Below are 25,509 nucleotides of genomic sequence, written 5' to 3' on the forward strand. Positions count from 1 at the left end.
ACAGCAATGATCATTTTCATGAATTTCTTCCCTAACTTGGAGATCATCAACTTTTACCAACTTGTTCTATAGTAACTGCCATGACTATGTTTAAAGTGACCACTCGCTTCAGTTGTGCACTTCTGAGGAGCCTCTAGACGGAAATCTACAACCGCTGAAGCGAGAACTCCAATACCCGTCTAGAGCCCATCACCAGGAGGAACCACTGTGACCTCAGCACACAAGCTGTAAAATACATTAAGCTGTAGTTCCTGGATTTGGATAACGGATCCTTTCACCTCTGGGCACCACGCTGGGTCAAAAGAGAAGACTGTAAGTTGTCACCTATTCCACTTCTAAGTCACCACACTACCTAGGTTGTAAAAGACAAGAGCCAAGTGAAAATGGAACTTGTGTAGCCTTACAAAAAACGTGGCCAGAGAAACAGTAAGAACTGATGGGACCCCCACTGTGGTGAGTCTACTTCAGATATAGATATATTAATTGTTTAGCTTAGCATGACAATCATGATTTTAATTACTAGTACAGCAACTGTTCTCTGAAACAGAATGTATTTCACCTCTTAAAGGAAACTCACTTAAAGGAAGACTCAAAATGACACAGGGACAACTGAACTTACAAGGAGACTGGACACCTCCTTCTTGGTTCTCTTCGCCTGCTGGAATTAGACATGCATTGCATTTTATTTCTTTGCCCATTTCTGTATCTTATAAATTTAATGACATGACCACATGGTACTTTTGCAAGTAGACTTGTAAAAAGTGCTACGGCCAAGGGGCAGGAAGATGAAGGTGCTGTGGGAGCTCACCCAGCCGTGCGTTAAACAAGCACTGGCCCCGGCGGCTGTGTCGAAGCCACAGCAGGAAGACGCCAGGAAAACAAACTCTCAGGCCACTGGATGCTCAGAGCACATGCACATACAGAGCGTAATTCCAGGTAGTGGCAGTAACACGATAAAAAAGAAGGGAAGGGTTGATAAAGAATGATGGGGGGAGGCCCCTCGGAGTTTAGGTCAGGTGGTCTCCTTGAGATGGTGACTCTGAAGTCTAAAGTGAAGGATGGAAGGGAGGAAAAAAAACCCTGAGCAAGGAAGAACATTCCAGACCGAGCGAAGAGCAGAAACCAGCAGGTCTGTGGAGGACGGCACGAGAGCCGGTGTGGCTGAACGCAGTGACGATGTGTGAAAATGGGGGGCGGGGTGGGGTGGGGTGGGGGAGGGAGGCGGAGCAGCAGGACGCCGAGGGCCACAGAAAGGGGCAAAGGAGAATCGCCGCCAGCTGCACAGGTCCTAGTGGTGCCTTAAGGCTTTACAGACAGCCCTTCCTCGTGTGTACTGGCACTCAGACAACAAGAGGAGGGTCCTTAGACATGGAGACTAGGAAAAACGTAGTACACGTAAAACGTGTGAAAAACATGTGACACATATATACCCAGACCTCAAATGGGGGCGTGGAATTTTTCCACTCTTAACGGTATGTTTCATTACTAGAATACTGCTGTTTCCCAAACCTCTCTGCCATAACATCCCATCTGAACAATTATTTACTGAGCATTTCCTTTCACTTGTCTCTTATTTTACTTTGGCCTCTTCCTAAGCATTCACAAGCTGTGAAGCTGCAAGTGTGACATGCAGGTTATACATACTTTCCTAATATTCACTAGGAAACCTAACTTCTAAAAAAGGCACACACCACCTAGAGCCATTTCACGTAGTCAAACCCTAAACACACCGGCCGAATCACTAACTAGTTAATACAGCCCACAGCCAGTCACCACACCCATCTCCAGGATGAACTCTACAGCACAGCGAACAAGAGGTTACAGAACCCCAAAGGGGCTGCATTCAAAACGTGAAAAAAAGACCAAAATGAGAATCAGTTCATGGAATGTCTCGCTCAAATTTACCGCTTTTATTTGGAACATCTCTAAAAAGAGGAAAAACATGGTACAAACTCTAAGGAAGAATAAAAATTACACCCGCTTCAAACTCTGTGCTGTCACTGAGCACAAGGTCCCCGCCTGCGCAAGCGCGCCCTGCCGTGAGCCCCGCCCAGTGAGAAGCACCTGTGTGAACAGGCCTGTGACAACTGGCTCTCCATCCACCACCGGACCTCACGGGGCCTCGGTTTTCTCATCTCCTAAGCGGCGTAACTGCCTCTCCTCCACGGGGCAATGAAGCAGGAGTGCCTGAGAAAGTGCTCAGCAAGTGCCCAAAAGGAGTCCTACTGTCAGCCTCAACACACTAAGGAATGAGAGAAGTACGTCCATTCACTTTCATTACACAGGTAATAAGCCTTCCATCAGAATGAGAATCTGAGAGTTCACCCAGCCCGTCTGCTGCAGGCCTGCCACGTGCCCGGGGCTGAGCTCGCGGGACAAGCTCTCCCAACCCCGAGAGGGGAGTCCCCCTGAGCAGAGGGGAGGCCCGGGTGGGCGCCCGGGCAACACGCACCTGTCCACGAGCTCCTTCACCCCCTCCTTGTCGGGCACCAGAGACTGGTCCTGGTCGTCCGCCAGCGGGGTGCCCGCCTGCCGGTAGATGCAGCGGACCGTGTAGCGCACTTCCGACCAGTAGTTCTGCAGCTGCTGAGGTTCCCGCTCCGCCTCTGCCGAAATCTCCCTGGGGACAAACGCCCACAGGACCGGCGCCATCAGCCCCGGCACAGCCCCCAGGGCCCTTGGCCGTCAAGGCTCCCATGGGCCCTGGTCCGCCTCGGCCGAGCCGGGCCCAGAGGCCAATCAGGACCCGCGCGTCCAGCTCCTCTTCCCAGTCCTCTGGCAGCGGCGGTGACGGCCTCCCCAGCCCCCAAGTCGGAGGCATCCATCGACCCGAGACCCTAACTATTTCGGGGAGGCTCCCGCCCTTTGTGAGGACGTGCCTCCTCCCACCAGTCCTCAAGGGCAGCGCCGAAGGAGGACCCCACCCCCCTCAGGCGGAGGGTCCCCCATACCCGTACCTGCGCTCGCTGCAGGCCTCGCAGGCGCACGCGGTGTCCGAGGGGGCGGCCGTGGGCAACGGCTGGGCACCCAGGGTGAGCCTCCCGCCACCGGCCTCGGGCTGCGAGCCGCCGAGCGGGGAGTGAAGAAGGAAGTCTTGACCCTGCTTTAGAGAAAAGAGGACAGACTCATTATGAGTAATGCTCACGGCCCAAATTCGTTACTAACTGTTCGGGACAACGCCTTTTAGAAAAAAATGTAAAACCTACACACCAAAAAGAAAATATTTCAACCGACACTACATAGGAAACTTTCTCTCTGACACCCAAGAATTTTGTCTGGAATCGATTATTTTTTTACCTTCTGATAGTCACATCACAACCACACGAGGACGGTCCACGAGTCTCCTTCATACATTAAAAAAGAGCAATTCCACTCCCAGTGCCCTAACTGGTACCTGCAACCACCATCCCGGGGGACACCACTCCGCAGAAACCTGAGCCTCTGCCCCACAACATCCAGGAGGAAGTGGGCTCAGACCTTGCCACCCAGCGGCCGCCATGGAGATCACGACCCCTCACCTCCCCCTGCCTCAGAACACGGTCCCACGACCCGCACAGCCGCCACCTGGTCCCTCGGGGATGTGGGCTCCAGGTTTAGGTCTGAGGACCCCCACACAGTGCAGGAAGGGGCTTGCACGTCCCGCAGGGCTCGTGAGCAGGGCAGCCAGCTCCAGCCAGCGCCCCAGTGGCCTGAAGAGAAGGGCCGAGTCACGGGAGAGGCTCCTGAAGGGAGGACAGCATCGCTCCTCCTCCCGGCACCGTCAGGTCAAGTGTAAAGGCTCTGAGACGAGCCGGGCTCAGACCTCAGCCGGGTGCCAACTCCCCCACCTGTGGCCCCACCCCATCCGCTGCTGGATGAAGCACAAGAAAACCCTCCAGTGGAGGGGCCAGGAGCAGGGGAGCCACCCCCAAGCCGAGGGCAGAGCTTGCGCCGTCATCAAAGAACAGCCCCCAGCCCGAAAACATTCCTGCTGGGTGAGCGGACCCCGGAGTTACACCGGGGGCAGAGGCACAGCGGGGACGGGGGTGTCACACAGTCCCCAGCAGGCAGTCCAGTGCAAGGTCTCGACTGAGGCCTAGGAAAACCTCAACAGGGCCTCCTATGGGCAAGAGCCACCCGCCACGGACCACCTGTGAGGACCGCAGGGCCTGGGCACCAGAGGGGACCACAGGGAGACCAGCAAAGAACGGAAGAGCGGGGGTGGCAAGGGGAAGGCCGCAGGACAGGCACCGCTGCCCTCCAGCCCCGCAACATGCCCTTGGGTGACGCCGACGTCACTCACGGAAGCTGAGGGAGAAGCTCTGAACCAGATGAGACACTTGCGCTTTCTGCAGATGGGACATGCATTCCTGAAAATGAGACAACGCTGATTCTAACTGTGACTGGAGAGGCCACGGGTCTGACTGACAAGTCAGCGAGGGGCAGGCACGGGCGGTCAGACGAGACGGGTCTGAGGCGGTGGTGGAGGAAGCAGGCTGCTCCCCGAGAGCAGCGAGGCTGCGCGCCCTGCCTCCACCCCACACGCACCCACACTCCACCCACGTGTCCAGCCCAGCCGAGGCCACTGTCACCCGCCCCAGGCCTGGATACCACGGTGCTACAGCCACCCTGCACACCGAGGGTCCGTTCTCCAAGCAGCAGCCAGAGTGGTGTTTAACGTACGAATGAGACCATACACATCCCTGCAAAGACCCTCCCACACCACTTGAATAGACTCTCAATGTCTTCCCGCTGTCTTCCAGGTTGGCCAGGACCAACATCTGCTTTTACTTCACTGCACTTGCTCCCTTCACCCAGAGCGCTAATCTACTATAAGCCTTTGAATGGCTTCCGACAAAAGAAGAATTCTCTCCGTCAATCACGCCTCAGCAAAAAGATACCTACTCAGGGGGGCTGGTTGAACCAGTTCTCAATGCTTGCGTCTCAGCTCCAAACCCACCACTTTCTGCCCTGCAAACACTGCTCCTCTGCTGTGGTCGGCATCTGGCCTCTTCGGCAGAGGCCTCCCTCCTGGTTCCCGGCTGCACTGGCCCACTCCTACCGCTCGGAGGCCGAGGGACTGGGTGCAGCCCCCGCTCCAGCAAGCCCGCCAGCCGCTGCTTCAGCCTCCCAGCAGCCCCTCTGCTCCAAGTGTGTCCTCGAGCCCTCCCCTGACCCAGAGTGGCTGCTCCCTGGATGCACCACGACTGTAGCCTTAGAGCTCCCTTCTCGGGTCTGGGCATGGGTCTCCTGTCACTAGCTCATCACTCTCCACATTCAAGTGACCCTGTTCACATCAGTGGTGCGCTGCCGCCTCCTGACCTTGGTCACCCTGGCTAATCTCTGACATCACAAACTGCTATCTGAATTCCTGGGGTTTTCCTGTTTTTGACCTGTCTTCACCACCACAAGATCAGTTCCGTGAGAGCAGGACCCGTTCTGACCCGCCTGCCACTGCACACGAGCACCAACGATGCTGCCTGGTACCCTGGACAGACTCAGAGCAGCAGCCAAGAACCTGAAAAAGTAACCTTTCCTACTGACATGGGAGGAAGTTTTAGACCTTTCAAAATAGGGCGCATGGCGACCATATGGTAAATCCTTAAACGTGTCACCTTACGGTGCGCATCTTAGACAGATTTAACTTCAGTTACTATGTTCTGCCCAAGTCCAACACAGTTTAAAAGAATACAACAAAACCCAACACTTCAACAATGTGAAATGTACAATGTCCAGCATCCAATAACAAAGCCAAGAGGCAGGAAAATACAACACATAACCGGGAGGGAAACCAATCAATAGAAACAGACCCCCAAGTAACAGAGACGATGCAACCAACAGACAAGAATCTGGAACTGGAGACTATGAATAAACCCCATATGTTCACGAAAGTAGAGGAAAACAAACATGATGAGGTGAAAGACCAAAGATGTAATTAAAAATAAGCAAATGGAACTTCTGGAGATGAAAAATAAAAAATATCTTGAAAGAAAAAAATACATGAGATAGACTTAAGAGCAGATTATACCCAGCGGAATATCAATAAACCTGAAGACAGGTAATAAAAATAAATATCCAAATGAAGCACAGCGAGAAACAGGATTGAGAAAAACAAAGCATTTGTACGACAAAATCAAGACGTCTAACACACAGGTAACTGTGTCCCAGGAAAAAAGGGGCTAAGTGAATAAACAGTTGAAGATGTCCCAAATTTGATGAAACTGTAAACTGACATATCTTAAAAGCTCCTGCAATCCCAAGCACAATAAACCAAAGCTAACAACCAAGGCACACAGAGCAAAACTGCTAAACACCAGTGAGAAGTACACAGCTGAGAAGCAGGTACAGGAAGCCACCCCTTCCGTCTACAGGAGCAAAGAGAAGAACAACAACGCCACTTCGCATCAGAGACGGGTTGGGCAGCAAAGACCTGGCCTACAGCCTAGAATTCTGAACAAAAGTATCGGTTAAAAATGAGGGCAAAATAAAAGCTCTCAGTCAGACAAACAGAAGCTTCCCTGCACGACAAGAAATGTTAAAGGCAGTTCCAGTTAAATGGCCCCAAGTGGAGATGTGGGGCTACACAAAGGAACGAAGAGGACCACACATGATAAAGATGTGGGCCAAAGACCCCTCTCCTTTGTAAACTCTTTTAAAAAGATAACTAACCTGGGGGGGTGGTGGGCAGGGAGAGGGATAAATTAGGAGTTTGGGATTCGTGGATACAAACTACTATACATAAGATAGATAAAAAACAAGGTCCTACTGCATAGCACAAGGAACTATATTCAATATTCTGTAATAAACCATAATGGAAAAGAATATGAAAAAAGAATATGTATGTATAACTGACTCACTTTGCTGTACACCAGAAACTAACACAACACTGTAAATCAACTCTACTTCAAAAGTAAGAGAGAGACTAAGCAAACTATGATATCAGAATGATGGAATACTCTGCAGCCATTAAAATATGTATAGAGTCTATAGAGAGATATGAAAAAAAAAAGTTAACTATTTAAAGCAAAAATAATAAAAATCTATGGTAAAGTTTACAATAGGTATGCAAATAATATATGACTATACTAGCACAAAAAATGGTGGTGCTCTGAGTACAATATTGAAAGGTTCTTACACTACATTTAAGTACATAATATTCTTTGAAAGTAGAGGCTGAAAAGTTGAAGATACATACTGTAAACTCTAGAACCATTAAAAATTATGAAACAAAGTGATGCTGGTAATAACCCAAGAAGAGGTAAAACAGGGTCATAAAAATATTCGGGGACTTTCCTGGTGGTCCAGTAGTAAAGTATGCACCTTATAATGCAGGGGACGCGGGTTCGACCCCTGGTCGGGGAACTAAGATCTCACATGCCACGGGGCAACTAAGCCCACGAGCAATAACTACTGAGCCCGCGCACCTCCACTAGAGAGCCCATGTGCCGCAACTACGGAGCCCACGCGCCCTAGAGCCTGCACGCCACAACTAGAGAAGAGAAAACCCACAAACCACAACTAGAGAGAAGCCTGTGTGCCTCAACAAAGATCCTGCATGCTGCAACTAAGACCCGATGCAGCTAAAAATAAATAAATAAAAATAAATAATAAATCTTTAAAAAGAAAGAAAGAAAGAAAAATATTGAATTAATCCAAATGAAAAGAAGGAAAAGAAGTAAAGAACAGCAAACAACAGAAGGGAAAAATAGGGGTGGAAAAAAAAAAAAAGCAAGATGGTATATTTAAATCCAAACTATCAATAATTACATTAAATGGAAATAAATATTCCAATTGTTAGCAGAGATGGTCAGATTGGATTAAAAAGCAAGAGCCACTATGTTTTCTACAGGAGATTACAAAGACACAAATAGGTTGAAAATAAAGGTTAGGAGAAAAATTCCATGCAAACACTAACCAAAAAAAGCTGGGTGGCTGTATTAGTATCAGCAGAAGTTGGCTTCAGAACAAGGAATATTGGCACCAGTGAAGGAGATGATGAATATGATGATGATAAAATAATAATGACAATGAGACTGATTCAACAAGAAGCAATAACAATGCTAAATGGGTAAGCACTCTAATAACAGAGCTCAAAATACACGAGGCAGGAATTAAAAGGATAAATGTAAAAGTCCACAATTACGTCTGGAAATTTCAACACTCCTTTCAATAACTGGACTAGACGGAAACATCAGAAAGGGTGTCAACGTGACCACCACCGTCAACCAATCTGATCTCACTAACACTCACAGTACACTCTTCCCAACAACAGCAGAACACAAATTCTTTCAAGTGCACGTGGAACATTAACCAAGACTGAACATAAAACAAATGTCAACACATTAAAAAAGAATCAATCATATAAAGTACGTTCTCTGATTACAATGATAATAGTAATAAAAAGAAGGTCAAAAGGTACAAACTTCCATTTATAAAATAAATAAGTCAAGAGGATCTAATGTACAGCATGGTGACTATGTTAATAATGCTCTACTGCATATTTGAAAGGTGCTAAGAGAGTATATCTTAAAAGTCCTCATCACACACAAAAAAACTGTTTTTGTAACTATGTATGATGATGGACGTTAACTAGACTTACTGCAGTGATCATTTTGCAATATATACAAATACTGAATCATTATGTTGTACACCTGAAACTAATAGAATGTTGTATGTCAATTATACCTTAATTCTGGGAACTCCCTGGTGATCTAGTGGTTAGGACTCAGCGTTTTCACTGCCAGGGCCCAGGTTTGATCCCTGGTCGGGGAACTAAGATCCCTCAAGCTGCGCGGCACAGCCAAATTAAAAAATACATATATATACATATACCTCAATTTAAAAAAAGATATCTAGAAAACACACCAAATTATAAGGAAGTTAAAAAACACACTTCTAAATAACCCATGGGTCAAAGGATAAATCATACTAAGAGTAAGTATAAAATATTTTGAACAGAATGAAAAACACAACATATCGAAATTTGTGGCATGCAGCTAAAGGAATGCTTGGATAGAATTTTAGGGAATAAAACACGTATCAGAAAAGAAGAAAGGTCTCAAATCAATGATGTAAACTTCTACCTTAAGAAACCAAAAGAATAACAAATTAAGTATAAAGTAGAAAGAAAGAAAGAATAAACCTAAGAGCAGAAATTAATAAAATAGAAAATGGAAAATCAATTAAACCAAAATGTGGTTCTTTTCCCTTTTATTGAAAAGATCAATAAAAATGATAAACCTCTAGCCAGGCTATCAGGGAAAAAAAGACAAAAACAAAACCCAAACAACTGATATCAGGAATGAAAGGGAGGGCACACAATCACTACAGATCCTGTGAAAAATTAAAAAATAACAAGGGAATATTCTGAACAACTTCATACCAATATATTTGACATAAAAAGGGCGAATTTCTTTTTTCCCCCAGTTTTACTGAGATACTATTGACATATATCACAGTATATGTTTAAAATGTACAGCAAAACGACTTGACTTGCATATACTGTGAAATTTCTTTAAAGACAAAAATTAACAAAGCTCACTCATGAAGAAAGACAATCTTTGCTAACTAAATTGGACTCACAGTTCAAAACCTTCCCAATAATGCCAATTCTAGGTCAAGACAGCTTCACTGGTGACTTCTACCAAACATTTAAGGCAGAAATAATACCAATTCTACACAACCTTTTCCAGAAAATTAAAGAAGAGTGAATACTTCCCAGCTCATTCTATAAGGCAAATATTACCCTGACACCAAAACCACACAAAGATATTGTCAGACAAGAAACTTAGAGACTAATATCCTTCATGAACACAGATGCAATAATCTTTAGAAAAACATTAGCAAATCCAATACAGCAGTCTATAAAAAAGATAATACACCACAACCAAGTGTGGATTATCCCAGGAATGCAAGGTTCATTCAACATTTCAAAAATCACCATAATTAATTTTGTTAACAAACTAAAAAAGAAAAGCTCTATGATCATCTTAATAGATGTAGGAAGAGAATTTGTCAAAATTAAATATCCATTCATGATAACTCTCAGCAAACTAAAAACAGAAGTAAACTTCTCCAACCTGATCTACAAGATTCTACTCCTATACTTAATGGTGAAAAACTAAATGCTTTCCCCTTAACACTGGGAACAGGGAAGGATGTCTGCTCATACCACTTCTATTCAACATCACACTGATGGTTCCAGCCAACGGAATAAAGAAGAAGAAGAAAAAAAAAGACATACAGATTGGAAATGAAAAAACACATTATTTTTAGATGATGTGATCAACTACATAGAAAATCCTACAGAGTCTACCAAAAGACCACTAGAATTAATAAATGAATCGTGGGACTTCCCTGGTGGTCCAGTGGTTAAGAATCCACCTTCCAATGCAGGGGACACAAGTTCAATCCCTGGTTGGAGAACTAAGATCCGACATGCCGCGGGCCAACTAAGCCCGGGCGCCACCAACTACTGAGCCCACGCACCACAACTAGACAGCCCGCGTGCCACAAACTACAACTCTGCAACTAAGCCTGTGCGCCACGACTACAGAGCCCATGTGCTCTGGAGCCCACGTGCCACAACAAAAGATCTCGTGTGCCGCAACTAAGACCCAATGCAGTCAAAAAAATAAATAAATAATTTTAAAAATAAATGAATCCTCACAGGATATAAGGTCAATATACAAAAAACAGTTACACTTCTATATACTAGCAATAAATGATTGGACACTGAAATTTTTTTAGAAATACCATTTAAAATAGCAAGAAAAAGATGAAATGCTTTGGAAATGTTTCAATACACTGTGCAAAGCCTACACATTGAAGACTACAAAACTATTCTAAGAATAAACTTAAAAACGAAATAAATGAAAAGTCATATCATGTTCATGGAGTGGGAGACTCAATATTCTTTTGATGTCATTTCTCCCCAAATTGGTCTATAGACTCAACACAGTGCCAGTTAAAATCTCAGTGGGTTTTTCTGTAGAAACTGGCAAGATGATTCTAAACTTTGTATGGGAATGCAAAGGACCTAGAACAGCCCAACACTCTTTAAGAAGAACAAAGCCTGAGGATCTTCACTACCTAATTTCATAACTTACTATAAAAAGCTTCAGGAATCAGGACAGTATGGTACTGGCAAAAGCATGGGTATACATGTAGAGTGGAAGTCCAGAAGTAGACCCACACATACAGCATCAACTGATTTTTGACAAAGATGCGAAGGTCTTTCAATGAGGAAAAACAGCATTTTCAACAATAGTTCTTGAACAACTGGATGTCCATATACAAGGATGAACCTCAACCCTTACTTCACAAAAGATACAAAACTTCACTCAAAATGGATCAAGAATCAAATGTAGAAGCTCAAACTATAAGACATCTAGAAAAAAAACACAGGGCAAAAAATCTTTATAAACTTTGGGTAGCAAAGATTTCTTATACAGAACACAAAAAGCCCAAATCATTTAAAAATTGATGAACTGGACTTGACCAAAATTAAAATTTTTTGATGTTCAAAAACCAGTGTTATTGGGACTTCCCTGGTGGTCCAGTGGGTAAGACTCCGTGCTCCCAATGCAGGGGGTCTGGGTTCGATCCCTGGTCAGGGAACTAGATCCCGCAGGCATGCAGCAACTAAGAAGCCCGCATGCCGCAACTAAAGGATCCCACATGCCGCAACAGAGATCCTGCATGCCACAACTAAGACCCAGTGCAACCAAAATAAATGAATAAATAAATATTAAAAACAACAACAACAACAGTGTTATGTAATGAAAAGGCAAACCACACTGGGAGAAAATATCTGAGAAACATACCTGATAAAAGGCTTGTATTCAGAATATATAAAGATTTCTGGCAACTCAATAGTAAGATAAACCACCCAATTAAAAATATGCAAAAGGTTTGAACAGTCACTTCACCAAAGAGACAGAAAATAAGCACATGAAAAGATGCTCAACAAGTCATTAAGAAAATGCAATTTAAAACCATAATGAGATAACACTGTAAGCCATTATTAGACTGGCCATAATTAAAGACTATCAATATCCAACCTTGGTGAGGATGGAGATACAAAGGAGAACTCTCATACGCGGCTGGGAAACAGTATAAGCATTTTGGAAAATAGCATGAGAGGTCCTTATAATGTTAGTCATACACTTACCCACAACCTAGCAATTCCACTCCTAGGTATTTATCAAAGAGAAATGAACTCTGTCCAAACAAAGACTTGCACTCAAATGTTACCAGCAGCTTTATTCATGATAGCCCAAACCAGGAAACACCAATGTCCCTCTATTGGCGAATGGATAAACTGTGGTTCATCCATACAGTGGAACGCTACTCAGAAATAATTAACTACTGATACATGCAAGAACATGGATAAGACTTAAAAGTATTATTTTAAGCTAAAACAGCCAAAGACTACCATTCAGATTATCTTTCTGTGAGGCTGACTCAAGTTCTGCCCTCTCGATCTGACAATTCATGGTAGCAGTGACACATTTTATTAGCACAACCACTTTCATGAGGTTCATCACAAAGGAATTTTATATGTTTGCATTATGAACCAAGACTCAACAGAGCAAACATTTGAGATAAGGACAACTATTAGCAAACCCTTAAAATGGTTGGTTTAAATTGGAACTATATGCCTTTGATTAGAACTGTGCTCATGGTAACTATTAGGAGAACCTGGCTCCTTAGTGTAAAATGCAAGACTTACATTTTAACAATATATAGGTGAACACAGACACAGATGCTGATGTCCACAACCAAAACAGAGCCTTTATACATCAGTCAACCTTGAAAACAGAAAAGTAGAATATTAATTTGCTAAGTAGTCATCCTTGTGGCAGGATGCCTGAGGGCTACACAGGCCCCTTTAAAGAAAAAACAGGGACTTCCCTGGTGGCGCAGTGGTTAATAATCCGCCTACCGATGCAGAGGACACGGGTTCGAGCCCTGGTCCGGGAATATCCCACATGCCATGGAGCAACTAAGCCCATGCGCCACAACTACTGAGCCTGCGCTCTAGAGCCCACGAGCCACAACTACTGAGCCTGCGTGCCGCAACTACTGAAGCCCATGCACCTACAGCCTGCACACTGCAACAACAGAAGCCACCCCAATGGGAAGCCCGCGCACCGCAACAAAGAGTAGCCCCCGCTCGCCGCAACTAGAGAAAGCCCGCGCACGGCAACAAAGACCCAACACAGCCATAAACAAATAAATAAATAAACAAAATAATAAATAAATAAAAGAAAAAAAAATTCTCCAGAGTAACATCTCCCACTCCCCCACACCAGACTTAAAACTATTTTTGTTACTTAAACAAACACAAATGTAAAATGCAACATAATTTATGTTTTTAAGGCCTTTTTACAACTATAAAAAACCAAGCTGGTCTACAACTTAAATACAAAAACCCCTGAAAATCATTAAAATTCAAATTAACATTATTTTAAAGACACAGATGGGGGAATTCCCTGGCGGTGGTCCACTGGTTAGGACTCGGCACTCTCACTACTGAGAGCTGGTTCAATCCCTGGTCGGGGAATTAAGATCCCACAAGTCTCGCAGCAGGGCCAAAAAAGGAAAAAAAAAAAAAAAAAAAAAAAAGGATGATTTGCTGAAACCAAATTGCTAAATTCAACACAGCCTGGTTCTGACAACTAAGTGCAGGCAGGCTCTCCTGAGTCAGGCCTGCACCCCGCGGGTCTTTGCACAATGTCTCAACCATCCCACCTCTTTGCCTGTCTGAATTTCTCCTGCACAGAGCGGGTCACGCCTTTGATGGGTCTTTGCTTGGCTTCAGCATAGAATGTGAATATCAAGACAACTTCTGCTGCTGCCTCAGTAACCCTGAAAAGCAGTGCACCCAGGCCCACAGAAGTCAGGGGCAAAGCCCTCCACGTGATCTGAGCATGCCCTCCCCCGTTATCAGAATACAAACCGTCAGAGAATTCACAGATCAGGAACTCACGTCCACAGCCCCAACAAGGTGTGAACTCTACTGTACAGGATGTATACTGTAAACATTCTTAAGTCCTGAAACATTATCTGTGGATACAAATCAAAGGCAGGCTCGTTCCTTCATTCAAAAATCATTCCCAGGTACCTGCTCTGTGCCAGGCCTGTGTAGACACCCTGAGATGGGTGAGACAGGAACCAGGGCAAACGAGTTGCAGTAGAGATTCGGGGTGGGGTTAGGGGGTGCTGGCAGGTCGGAAGGGCTGAGGTGCGTGCTGGCGGTAAAGGGTAAGCGACTCTGCTCTCAGTCACCCTGGGCCAGGCCTCTGCTGAGCCCGCTCAGCCAAGCCGCCCTGCCTGGCTCTCTCTCACCAACACCGGACGCTGCTGAGGGGAAGGTCCTTGCCGATGGGCAGGTCGGGGCCACTGCTCAGTGACGTCTCCATCTTCAACAAGCACCTCAGGCTGTCCAGCAACCCGATGCCCTGCCAGCTCACTGTTCTCACTGAAACCTTACCCACTCCCTTGCTCCTTCCCAGTCCCCTCAATCCAGCCTCGTTCTCAAAAACAAGTTTATAAAAAAATTCTGGCAGCAATTTTCTCAACTTCTACACTCCTCACCCGACCTTACTTGCATCCTCTACAGGCTTGCCTGCAAATCTGTCTCTTCTAGAAACAGACACTGGCTCTCCTGTCTTAGTGGGACCTCATGAGGGCCACCATCTGTCTACCTTACTGTTCCCCGACCCCAGCCTCAAGCTCTGCCTCCCTGAGGCCAAGCCTAGGCGAGAACACAGGCGACCGGGGCTCAAGTGCTGCTGGCGCTCACTCCAGAAGCTGGGACTGCCTTACGAATGTGTCCGAATTACCTGTAACCCAGCAACTCCACTCCACAGATAAACACTCTGTGATGACTGATTTTGTGTGTCAACTTGACTGGGCTCAGGGATGCCCGGGGAGCTGGTAAAACATCATTTCTGGGTGTGTCTGTGAGGTGTCTCCGAAGAGATCGGCACTGGAATGGGTAGACTGAATAAAGAAGATGGCCCTCCCCAGTGCAGATGGATATCGTCCATTCCTCTGAGGGTCTGAACAGAATAAAAAGGCAGAGAGATGTCCCTCTTCTGCCCTCGGACACCAGCACTTCTGGTTCTCCGGCTTGCAGAATGTACATAGCAAGACTTTTAGCCTCCATAACCACTTGAGCCAGTCCCTATAATAAACCTCCGCTTCTTTACTTTTCTTTTCCCTATCTATCCATCCATCTATCCATCCATCCATCCATCCATCCATCCATCCATCCATCCATCCATCCATCCATCCATCCATCTCCTGTTGGTTCTGTTTCTCTGGAGAATCCCGACCGAAACACACCCTAACAAAACTCTTACAAACAAGTACCAAGAGATGGATATATAGATGCCCAACAGCATTTTTTTTTTAAAATAACTGCAAAAAACAGAAAACAACTCTGTATCTTCCAACAAAATTTGTTTAAGTAGTATTTTTTAATGGGCATTTTGTTTTCGATATTGGGCTTTAATTTTTCCCCCCAGTTTTATGGAAAAATAATTGATGTACATCACTGTAAAGTTTAAGGCATACACAGCATGATGGTTTGATTTACCTATATTGTGAAATGATTACCACAATGGGTTCAGCTAACACCCATCATCTCATACAGATACAGGACAACCTTCTTCCTTGTGATGAGAGCTCGTAGCATTCTCTCTCTCAGCAACCTTCCTATGAGTCATACAGCACCATCGGCTACAGTCACCATGTTGTACATCACATCCCGGGGACATGCTTATCTTGTAACTGGAAGTTTGCACCTGTTGACCACCTTCTTCAATTCCCCATTCTGTCACCCTCTGCCTTTGGTAACCACAAGTCCGATTTCTTTTTCTCCAAGTCTGGCTTTGGGTTTGTTTTTTTTTAATTTATTAATTTATTAATTTATTTTTGGCTGTGTTGGGTCTTCGTTTCTGTGCGAGGGCTTTCTCTAGTTTTGGCGAGCGCGGGCCACTCTTCATCGCGGTGCGCGGGCCTCTCACTGTCGCGGCCTCTCTTGTTGCGCAGCACAGGCTCCAGACGCGCAGGCTCAGTAGTTGTGGCTCACGGGCCCAGCTGCTCCGCGGCATGTGGGATCTTCCCAGACCAGGGCTCCAACCCGTGTCCCCTGCCTTGGCAGGCAGATTCTCAACCACTGCGTCACCAGGGAAGCCCTGGGTTTGTTTTTTGTGTTTTTAGATTTCACATGTAAGTGAGATCACATAGTATTTGCCTTTTTCTGTCTGACTTACTTCACTAAGCATAATGCCTTCAAAGTCCATGTCTATCCATGTTGTCCTAATGGGAAGGATTCCTCATTTGTTATGGCCAAATAACATTCCACTGTTTTTATATGTGTGTGTGTATACAAACACACACACACACACACACACCCCCCCCACATCTTCTTTAACCATTCATCCAACAATGAATACTTAGATTGTTTCCATGTCTTGGCTATTGTACATAATGCTGTTATGAACATGGTGGTGCAGGTACCTTTTCAAGTTAGTATTTCATTTCCTTTGCATATATTCCCAGAAGTGAACTGCTGATGCATATGATAATTCTAACTTTCTGAGGAACCTCCATACTGTTCTCCACCGTGGCTCCACCCTTTTACAATCCCACCAACAGGGCACAAGGGTTGCTTTTCTCCACATTCATGCCAGTATTTGTCATCTCCTGTCTTGCTGATGATACGGCCCTTCTAACAGGCCTGAGATGATATTTCACTGTGGTTCTGATTTGCATTTTCCTAATGACTAATGATGTTGAGCATCTTTTCAGGTACCTGTTGGCCTTTTATATATATTATTTAGAGAAATCTCTATGGGTCCTTTGCCCATTTTTTACCTGGCTTATTTGTTTTTTTGCTGTTGAGTTGTATAGAGCTCTTGAAATATTTTGGATATTATCCCCTTATCAGATACATGGTTTGCAAATATTTTTTCCCATTCTGTAGATTTTCTTTTTCACTTTGTTGATGGTTTCTTTTGCTGTCAGAAGCTTTTTCATTTGATGTAGTCCCAGTTGTTTATTTTTTTATTTTGTTGCTTGTGCTTTAGGTGTCAAATCCAAAAAGTCACTACTAAGACCCATGTCAAGGGGCTTTATTCCTAGGAGTTTCATGATTTCAGGTCTTACATATAAGTCTGTAATCCATTTTGAGTTAATGTTTTTGAGTGGTCTAAGATATGGGTCAAGTTTCCTTCTTTCACATGTGAATATCCAATTAACTCAAACCAATTTATTGAAAAGACTGTCTTTTCTCCACTATTCAACAAAATTATTGATGAATAAATTACAGTATAGCAACATATTGGATTATATGTGAATTGTATTGTATGACGAATGAATGAATTATATTAGTGAAAATGAACAAACTGCAGCTATCCAGACAGCATGAGGAATCTTATAAACAGAGAAGACAGCATAAGCACACACCACTTTCATAAAGGTCAAAAACAAACAAAAATAAATAATTTATTATTTAGAGATACACATATAGGCAATAACTTTTTTTTTAAGGGTTTAAGAAAATAAGGGAATGATCAATACAAAAGGACAGCGTTTACCCTGGAAGGGGAGGAACAAAGATGGAGAAGGGAAGAGCACACAGGCACACAGGTGTTAGGGATGGCCTGATTTTTAATGCTGACTGGTGTTCATTTTATCATCCCTCATAACATGTACACTGTAGACATATTCATATATATGTCAAATATCACATATTAAAAAAATAAAATTTAAATGGGAGGAAAAAACCTCTCCCCACTACCAGCTCTTTTCTTCATTACTTCAACATTTCCAAGCCCCTCCTCCAGCTGGGTCTAGTCCTCTCCTCCCCTCACAGTCAAGCATCTGAAAGACCAGCCCCCTAACTGGACTTTCTCAGCTCCCTCTCCACTGAGCTATTCTCCACACAGTTCAGCCGGGCCTGTGCTCCAACTGGACACAGGCCTATCAAAGGTCAGACACAACTTCTCTGTTGCCACACCAACACTCGGTGTCTTCTCTCAGCTAACGTTTTCAGTGTCTGTCAGGACTGCTGGGAGAGCGTCCTCCAGGGGTCTCCCAGGCTGCTCCTTGTCCTGCTGGATGTACCAAGGCTACAGGGCTCTGTCTCCCCTGCCCACTCCCCACGGGCCCCTTCTCAGGGCTGCTTATGCAGCTGAGGACCTTGAGACAAAAGGCGGGCTTGCTTACTGCTTACAATAAAAGGGCCAGATCCCCGCCCGCACCCCATCCCCCCAGCCAGTGCTCCTGAGCTGTGACACAAACCCACTGCACCCCCTGCGCTGATGCGGCCCTTGGGGAGGGGAGGGGGTGAGGAGAACCCAAATGTTCGCGTGCGTTCGGGATGTTTCTGCTGTGCCGAGTAACAAAGTCCTCTGTCTCTGACTCAGGAGTCTCGAGTCTTCTGCCAGCACCCATGAAACAGGAACAAGTCAGCTTATTACCTTCAGGTAGGGTAAAAAAAATCTAACCCCAGACCCAACGACGACGACCTTCTGCTTGTCACCCTCTCTGGCTTTTCGTTCTACTTCTCACCCTCTGCTGCTCAGTCATCTCCACCTCCACTGTCAGGTGTTCTCTAGAACGCCTCCTCAGGACTCCACTGCTCCCTCCACCCACTGACTTGGGTGTCGTGCCAGGGACCAATGTTGAGAAGAGGAGTAAAAGCCATCTGTTTGTTTGTTTTTTAAATTGAAGTGTATAGTTGATTTACAATGTTATGTTAGTTTCAGGTGTACAGCAAAGTGATTCAGTTACACACACACACACACACAAACACACACACATTCCTTTTCAGATTCTTTTCCGTTATAGGTTATTACAAGATATTGAATATAGCTCCCTGTGCTATACAGTAGGTACCAAAAGCTGCCTGTTTTAATGACTGTTGCATGAATGACCAGCAAAGGACATCTGAGACAAACAGCCTGTAACCTAAAATTGCAGATCTTGAAAAAAATTTGGGATTCCACTTGACAGAAGTAAAGTCAAAAGACCTGCTTAACGTATATTCAGATGGGGGATGTCTAGCAATGTCCCATTAACAACTTAAAAAGAGAAGTCAATTACATCTACACCAATAAAGTTAGAGGAAGAAAAATTAAAAGATATCATTTAAATAGTATAAATAAGGGACTTCCCTGGTGGCACAGTGGTTAAGAATCCGCCTGCCAATGCAGGAGACATGGGTTCGAGCCCTGGTCCGGGAAGATCCCACATGCCGCGGAGCAACTAAGCCCGTGCCCCACAACTATTGAGCCTACGCTCTAGAGTCCACGAGGCACAACTACTGAGCCCACGAGGCACAACTACTGGGCCCACGTGCCACAACTACTGAAGTCTGCCTAGAGCTTGTGCTCTGCAACAAGAGAAGCCACCGCAATGAGAAGCCCACGCACTGCAACGAAGAGTTGCCCCCACTCACCGCAGCTAGAGAAAGCCCGCACACAGCAATGAAGACCCAACGCAACCAAAATAAATATAAAATAATAAATAAATTTTAAATAAATAAATAAATAAATAGTATAAATAAAAGTACCTACGGGTAAATGCTTTTTTAAAAAGGTGCAATGGGGGACCTCCCTGATGGTCCAGTAGCTAGGACTCCGTGCTCCCAATGCAGGGGGCCTGGGTTCGATCCCTGGTCAGGGAACTAGATCCCACATGCCGCAAAGAAGATCCTGCAGGTGGCAACTAAGACCTGGTGTAGCCAAATAAACAAATAAATAAAAGGTGTAATGGCATAACACAGAAAAATATGAAACACTTATAAATGGAGAAAGACCCCATACTTATGGGATTAGAAAACTCAATATTAGAAAGAAGTTAATTCTTCTCCTACTGACTTATAGTCAGTGCAATCCTAGTCAAATCTCAACAGGGTTTTTTTTTTTTGGGGGGGGGGTGAAATTGATAAGATAATTATCATTTATACAGAAATGTAAGGAACCAAGAATAACCAAGACATTTTTGATGAGTACAAGGTAAGAGGGCTTTCTCTCTGAATACATTTGTTACAGAGCTACAGTAATTACAACAATATACACAGCAAAGTAGACTTAGTAGCCACTGTGTTCTTCACCACCATGTGCTCAGTTAAAAAAAGGCCAGTGCCACTTAAGAGTGTCCTAGATGTTGCAAAATCATTAATTGTATTAAATCTCAACCTTTAAGCACATGGCTGTTGAATATTCAACGTGATGAAACGGGAAGTCTGCATAAAGCATTTCTGCAACGTTCCAGAGGAAAGCACTGCGTGCTGCGAGCTGAATGAGGCACCCTGTCCATGAAACACCAATTTTACTTGAAAGAATGCCTGACAGACCAATCCATGCTTATTCAGACTTGGACACTGTCGGACATCTTCTCAAAAATGAGTGAAATAAGCCTGTCCCTTCCAGGAAAACAGCTGATGCTACTTGTGGCCAATCATAAAATCTGAGCTTTCAAGCAAAAATTGGAAGTTTGGAAAACTTGTATCCATCACTGTGGATTTGAACGCTTATCCACATTTAGAGACCTCTCTGATGAGATCGGTGGTGACAGTGACAAATGTGACTTTAAAAAAAAAAAACAACCTGAATAATGAAAGGTGTCACTATCTCAAAGACCTCCCTTACTCAGTAAACCGCTATTTTACAAATGACCAACGTGTGGTGTTGCAAAATCATGTGTGGGTAAGAGGTTCATTGAGAGTGCAAGATAGACAATGGATTTCAATTTAACAGTGTAGGAAAAATTCTTTGATATCATTTCAGATTCTACATTACAGCTAACCATTAGGAAACTATTATCTGTCATGGTTTGGTGTGGTATCAAAGAATATCCTCAGTTATCTGAAAAAGCTATTAAAATATGTTCTTCATATAACTTCAGTCAAAACAACCTATGACACAGAAGTAGGACACAGAAGTAGGTATGAGAATCCAGCTGTCTTCTATTAACCAAACATTAAGAAGATATGCAAAACAGTGCTATTCTACTTACTATTTTTGTTTTGGAAAATAGTTTTCATTTAAAAATATGCTATTAATCTTAACCCCATGACTCAGCAATTCCTTTCCTACACATATATACAACAGAATGTGTGAACGTGTGCTCCAAGAGCATCATTCGTAATAGCAAAATTTGGAAAACAACCAAAATGTAGTATAAGTTCACAAAGGTGAATAGTATATAGTAATGAAAATGAAAAAACTACAACATTTATGAATCTCAAACATAATGCTGAACAAAATAAATCAGACACAAAATAATGCATACTGCATGATACCTATATAAACTTCAGAACACCAGAAAAACAGGACAACACTGTTTAGGGATGGAGCTGTGGGTGCTGTAACTAAGAAAGAGGAGCTGGAAAGACTGCAAACTCTGTGGAGAGGTGGGGGGTGGGGGGAGGGACAAAGAGGGGATCTAGGTGAAGGGCAGTGCTTGACTTGCGACCTGCACTGTAGCAGAGAGAAAACCAAACAGATCAGCAATCACAGGAAGTGACAAGGATCAATTTCACCATTAAGAAGTAGCTTCTCGCGTGCCACGACCAGACACCACACGTGGCAACGAAGATCCAGCGCAGCCAAATAAATAAATAAATAATTTAAATTTAAAAAAAGAAGAAGAGGAAGTAGCTTCTCACTTGCAAATCAAAACCACAATGAGATATCACGTCACACCTGTCAGAATGGCTATTCTCAAAAAGGCCACAAATAACAACCACTGGTGAGGATGTGGAGAAAAGGGAATCCTTGTGCACTGTTGGTGGGAATGCAAACTGGTGCAGTCTCTGTGGGAAACAATGTGGAGGTTCCTCAAAAAACAAAAAACAGAACTACCATACAATCCGGCAATTCCACTCCTGGGTAGACAGCTGAAGAAAATGAAAACACTGACTTGAAAAGACACATGCACCCCAATGTTTATAGTAGCACTATTTACAATAGCCAAGACAAGGAAGCAACCTAAGTGTCCACCGACAGATACTGGATAAAGAGCACACGGTATATAGATATACATGTATATAATGGAATACTACTCAGCCATTTAAAAAAAAGAAATTTTGCATTTGCAACAACACGGATGGACTTGGAGGGCATTATGCTGAGTGAAATAAGTCAGAGAAAGACAAATACTGCATGCTGTCACTTACACGTGGAACTGAAAAATAAAACTACTGAATATAACAAAACAGAGACACAGACTCACATACAGAGAACAAACTAGTAGCTGTCAGTGAGGAGAGGGAAGGGGGAGGGGCAAGGTAGGGGAAGGGATTTAAAAGACACAAACTACTATGTATAAAACAGATAAGCAACAAGGATATAAGGATATATTGTATAGCACAGGGAATATAGCCAATATTTTATACTAACTATAAACGGAGTATAAACTTTAGGAATTGTGAGTCACTATGTTGTACACCTGAAACTTACTGTGTATCAACTTTACCTCAATAAAAAAAAAAAGTAGCTTCTCAAAGGAGACCAAATTGAGTATACTTCTATGCTGACTGCACAAGGACACTTAACAAGATGCAACACAGGGCAAATGAGAACAAGAGGCTACAAAAGGAGAGGAAGGAAGGGAGGGAGAGAGCTCATCTACCTGCACAAACAGTAAACAAAAAGCCCTGAGGAGGGGCCACCACAACCAAAGGAACAATGTACTGAGATTTAATCATTCAACCTGTATTCACCCAGCACAGCCTTAAAACCTAGAGAGCAAAAATGGAAACATTTACAAGAAAAAAGGACAAATACACACGCACAGTGGGAGGTGTTAACTGACCTTACTCAGAAATCAACAGATTAAGCACAACAAAATTAGTTAAGAACACAAAAGGATCTAAGAACACAATTAACGAGGGGTTGATCTAATGGGAGTACACAGAGTCCTCTATCTAAACGCTGAGAAAACACTTTCAAGCACACATGGAACTTTTAGAAAAACCTAACCACATATTAGTATAACTGACTGATAAGGAGTCATTGTAATACATGCCATGATCTCCAACTGTAACAGCATTAAATTAAAAGTCAATATGATCAAAGGTGATCTGAGAGATATATGTTTGGATATTTACAGATACTTCAAAACAATTTACGGTTAAGAACAGAAATAATCAAAATTGGATAACACTTAAAATTGAGCCAATACAACTAGCAATTCAAAATCTAGAGCAGTAATTAGAGGTTTCCAGCACACATCAGGGCAGAGGAAGAAAAACTGATGAGAAGAACTGCATGTAGAGAGACAGAAGAGTGGCCACAGAGAAAGAAGAAGAAACGAGACTTGTGGTGGCCTCAGCAGGGCTGCGTGGTGAAGGTCGCCTGGCAATCGGTGAGTGGCACTGGGCTGTCTCCCATCCTCCCCCCAGTAGGCGGGCTGAGCAAGGCCAGGTTCCCGCCAGGTCTCTGGGGTGAGACAAGCACAGGAATGCAGCTCCCAAAGCAGCTGGCACCAAGCTCAAGGCTCCCCAGACACTTGTCAGCAGCCCTGAGAAGAGGCCTAGAAAATGGAGAGCCCCCCACACTGACACGCACCCCACCTTGTCACGGCATCTGTACCCTGCTCCCAAGAACAAGAAACTGGGAGAACCACATGTCTCAACTTACTGACAGCGTCTGTCTGTAATTCGGGACCCTGTGGTGCTTGCCATCACTACCTTTCAGCACACGGAACAGAACAGAACAGAACATCTGTGGAGGGATAAACAAGAATCTGCCCACAAGCGAGCCTCTGGGAAGACAGAGAGGATGGTGAGGAGACAAGGTAGAGGGATGGACTCTGTGCCCCGGAACTTCTATCAGAGGCAGCACAGCATTAACCAATCAAATACTGCCGCGTGCGTGCGCGCACACACACACACACACACACACACACACACACACACAAAACAAGTAATTAATGAAATAGACAAAGTGAAAGAGAGATTTTAAAAATTAAAAAAAAGTTCTTTGAAAAGACAAAATCAACACACTTCTAGAAAGACTGGTTAAAAAAAGAGAAAGAAAAAGCACAAATATGAGGAATAAAAAGAGCTGTATCTACAGGTATGGTAGGAATTGAAAACAGACCACCCACACACAACTTCATACCAAAAAGTGACGATTTCTAAGAATATAATTTACCACGACTAACTCGAATAGAAATGGAAAACCTCTTATCACTTAAAGAAACTGAACCAAAAGTTTAAGTTACCCAGAGACATGCCTGTCTGTGAAGGGAGCAGGAGGAGACAGTGACAGCAGGAGGGGGGCGAGGCCAGAGGCAGATGACTCTAGAGCATCTGCACTCTGCTGGGCATGAGCCGGACAGGAGCAAAGAGGGAAAGAACAGCAAAAGCAACAAGGCCCTGGAGAGGACGGAGAGGGGTGGGCACCTGGGAGGCGACTTCCCTCGGCCACAGGGGTGGGAGACCAGCCAAGCAGGGCAAAGTGGGTGGGGGGTGTTTGGGAAGAGAGGAGAAGGAAGGGTGTGCTCCATCTCTGCATCTGGGGGGTGCAGTGACAAAGCCAGGGCAACACGCTGGACGCCCTTCCACGACCTGGCACCTCGCAGTCGGGAAGCAGTACCCCAGCGGTGCTTTTCTCCAGTCACGTTCTGCCAGGCAGGGGCAGCACTGAACCAGGCCCCAGGCAAACGAGTTAGGCGGCTTTCCAAGAGAGAAATGACAGTGAGGTCAGAGGGACCTGACGGTGGGAAAGGGACAGAGGAGGTCCAAGAACTATGGCAACGGAGGACACTCAGGCAAGTGACCTAGAAAGACAGGATCCAGTCGGATGTGTGAACCGAAGTCCTCTGAGGTGTAGGGGCAGGACAAGGTCTAGGCACAGAAGAAGAGGTCTCTGGAGAAACAGGCAATGTGGAGCTGGGAGGCACAGAGCAGGGAGAAACAGCAGTGCCCCACCACGACTTCCGGTAACAGAATGCGTATCTGCAGGAGAGCAATTCAGCTCCAGGTCCACTGTCCGTGCTCAGAGCCCTTACCCTGATGATCAGAGACAGCGGGACGACACACAAACTCGTAACTCTGGGCCCACCGGAGAGCACAAAGGACCAGCTGAACTCGACAAGTGTGACGGGCCATCTGGGGACAAGGCGAGGAAGGCGGGCAGCCATGAGTGGGTCGGAGGACACAGCTCAGCGTGTGACAAGTTCTTAAAGGCTGGGTGTGGCCAGTAGGACTTGCCGGGCCGGGCCCTTCTCTGGGAGCAAGCAGAAGCCTTCACTGCTGGGGTGGTGGGCGGCCTCCACCCGAGGCCCAGGCTGATCCACCGAGAAGAGGGGACCGAGCCCCCCCGGAGGCAGGCCCAGGACCCACACGGACACAAGCACAAGCCACACCCCGAGGCCCCTACAGATGCAGGCAGGGTTTGGCTGCCACGCAGCAGGGGCAGGATCACCAGGAAAGCCGCACCCCGAGGCCCGGGCACAGGACTGCCCAAGGTTCAGGCCGGACAGGGGAAGCGAGGGAAC

At 45.0% G+C, this 25,509-nt stretch overlaps 1 protein-coding gene across 3 annotated transcripts in view; it reads right to left on the reverse strand.

Moving 5' to 3' along the window:
• Positions 1-25,509, reverse strand: part of FAM193A (family with sequence similarity 193 member A) — a 172,788-nt gene that overhangs the window by 72,381 nt on the left and 74,898 nt on the right. For 2 of the 3 annotated variants that reach the window (XM_068543552.1, XM_068543554.1), the window contains 2 exons: positions 2,958-3,103; positions 2,453-2,620 (listed from right to left, as the gene is read on the reverse strand). In XM_068543552.1, coding sequence (XP_068399653.1) covers positions 2,453-2,620; positions 2,958-3,103 — 314 coding nt within the window. The remainder of the gene's footprint in view (positions 1-2,452; positions 2,621-2,957; positions 3,104-25,509) is intronic. The other variant, XM_068543553.1, reaches the window with a different exon arrangement.

This window comes from Eschrichtius robustus, chromosome 4, assembly GCF_028021215.1.
Source record: "Eschrichtius robustus isolate mEscRob2 chromosome 4, mEscRob2.pri, whole genome shotgun sequence".
Classification (NCBI taxonomy): Eukaryota; Metazoa; Chordata; class Mammalia; order Artiodactyla; family Eschrichtiidae; genus Eschrichtius; species Eschrichtius robustus.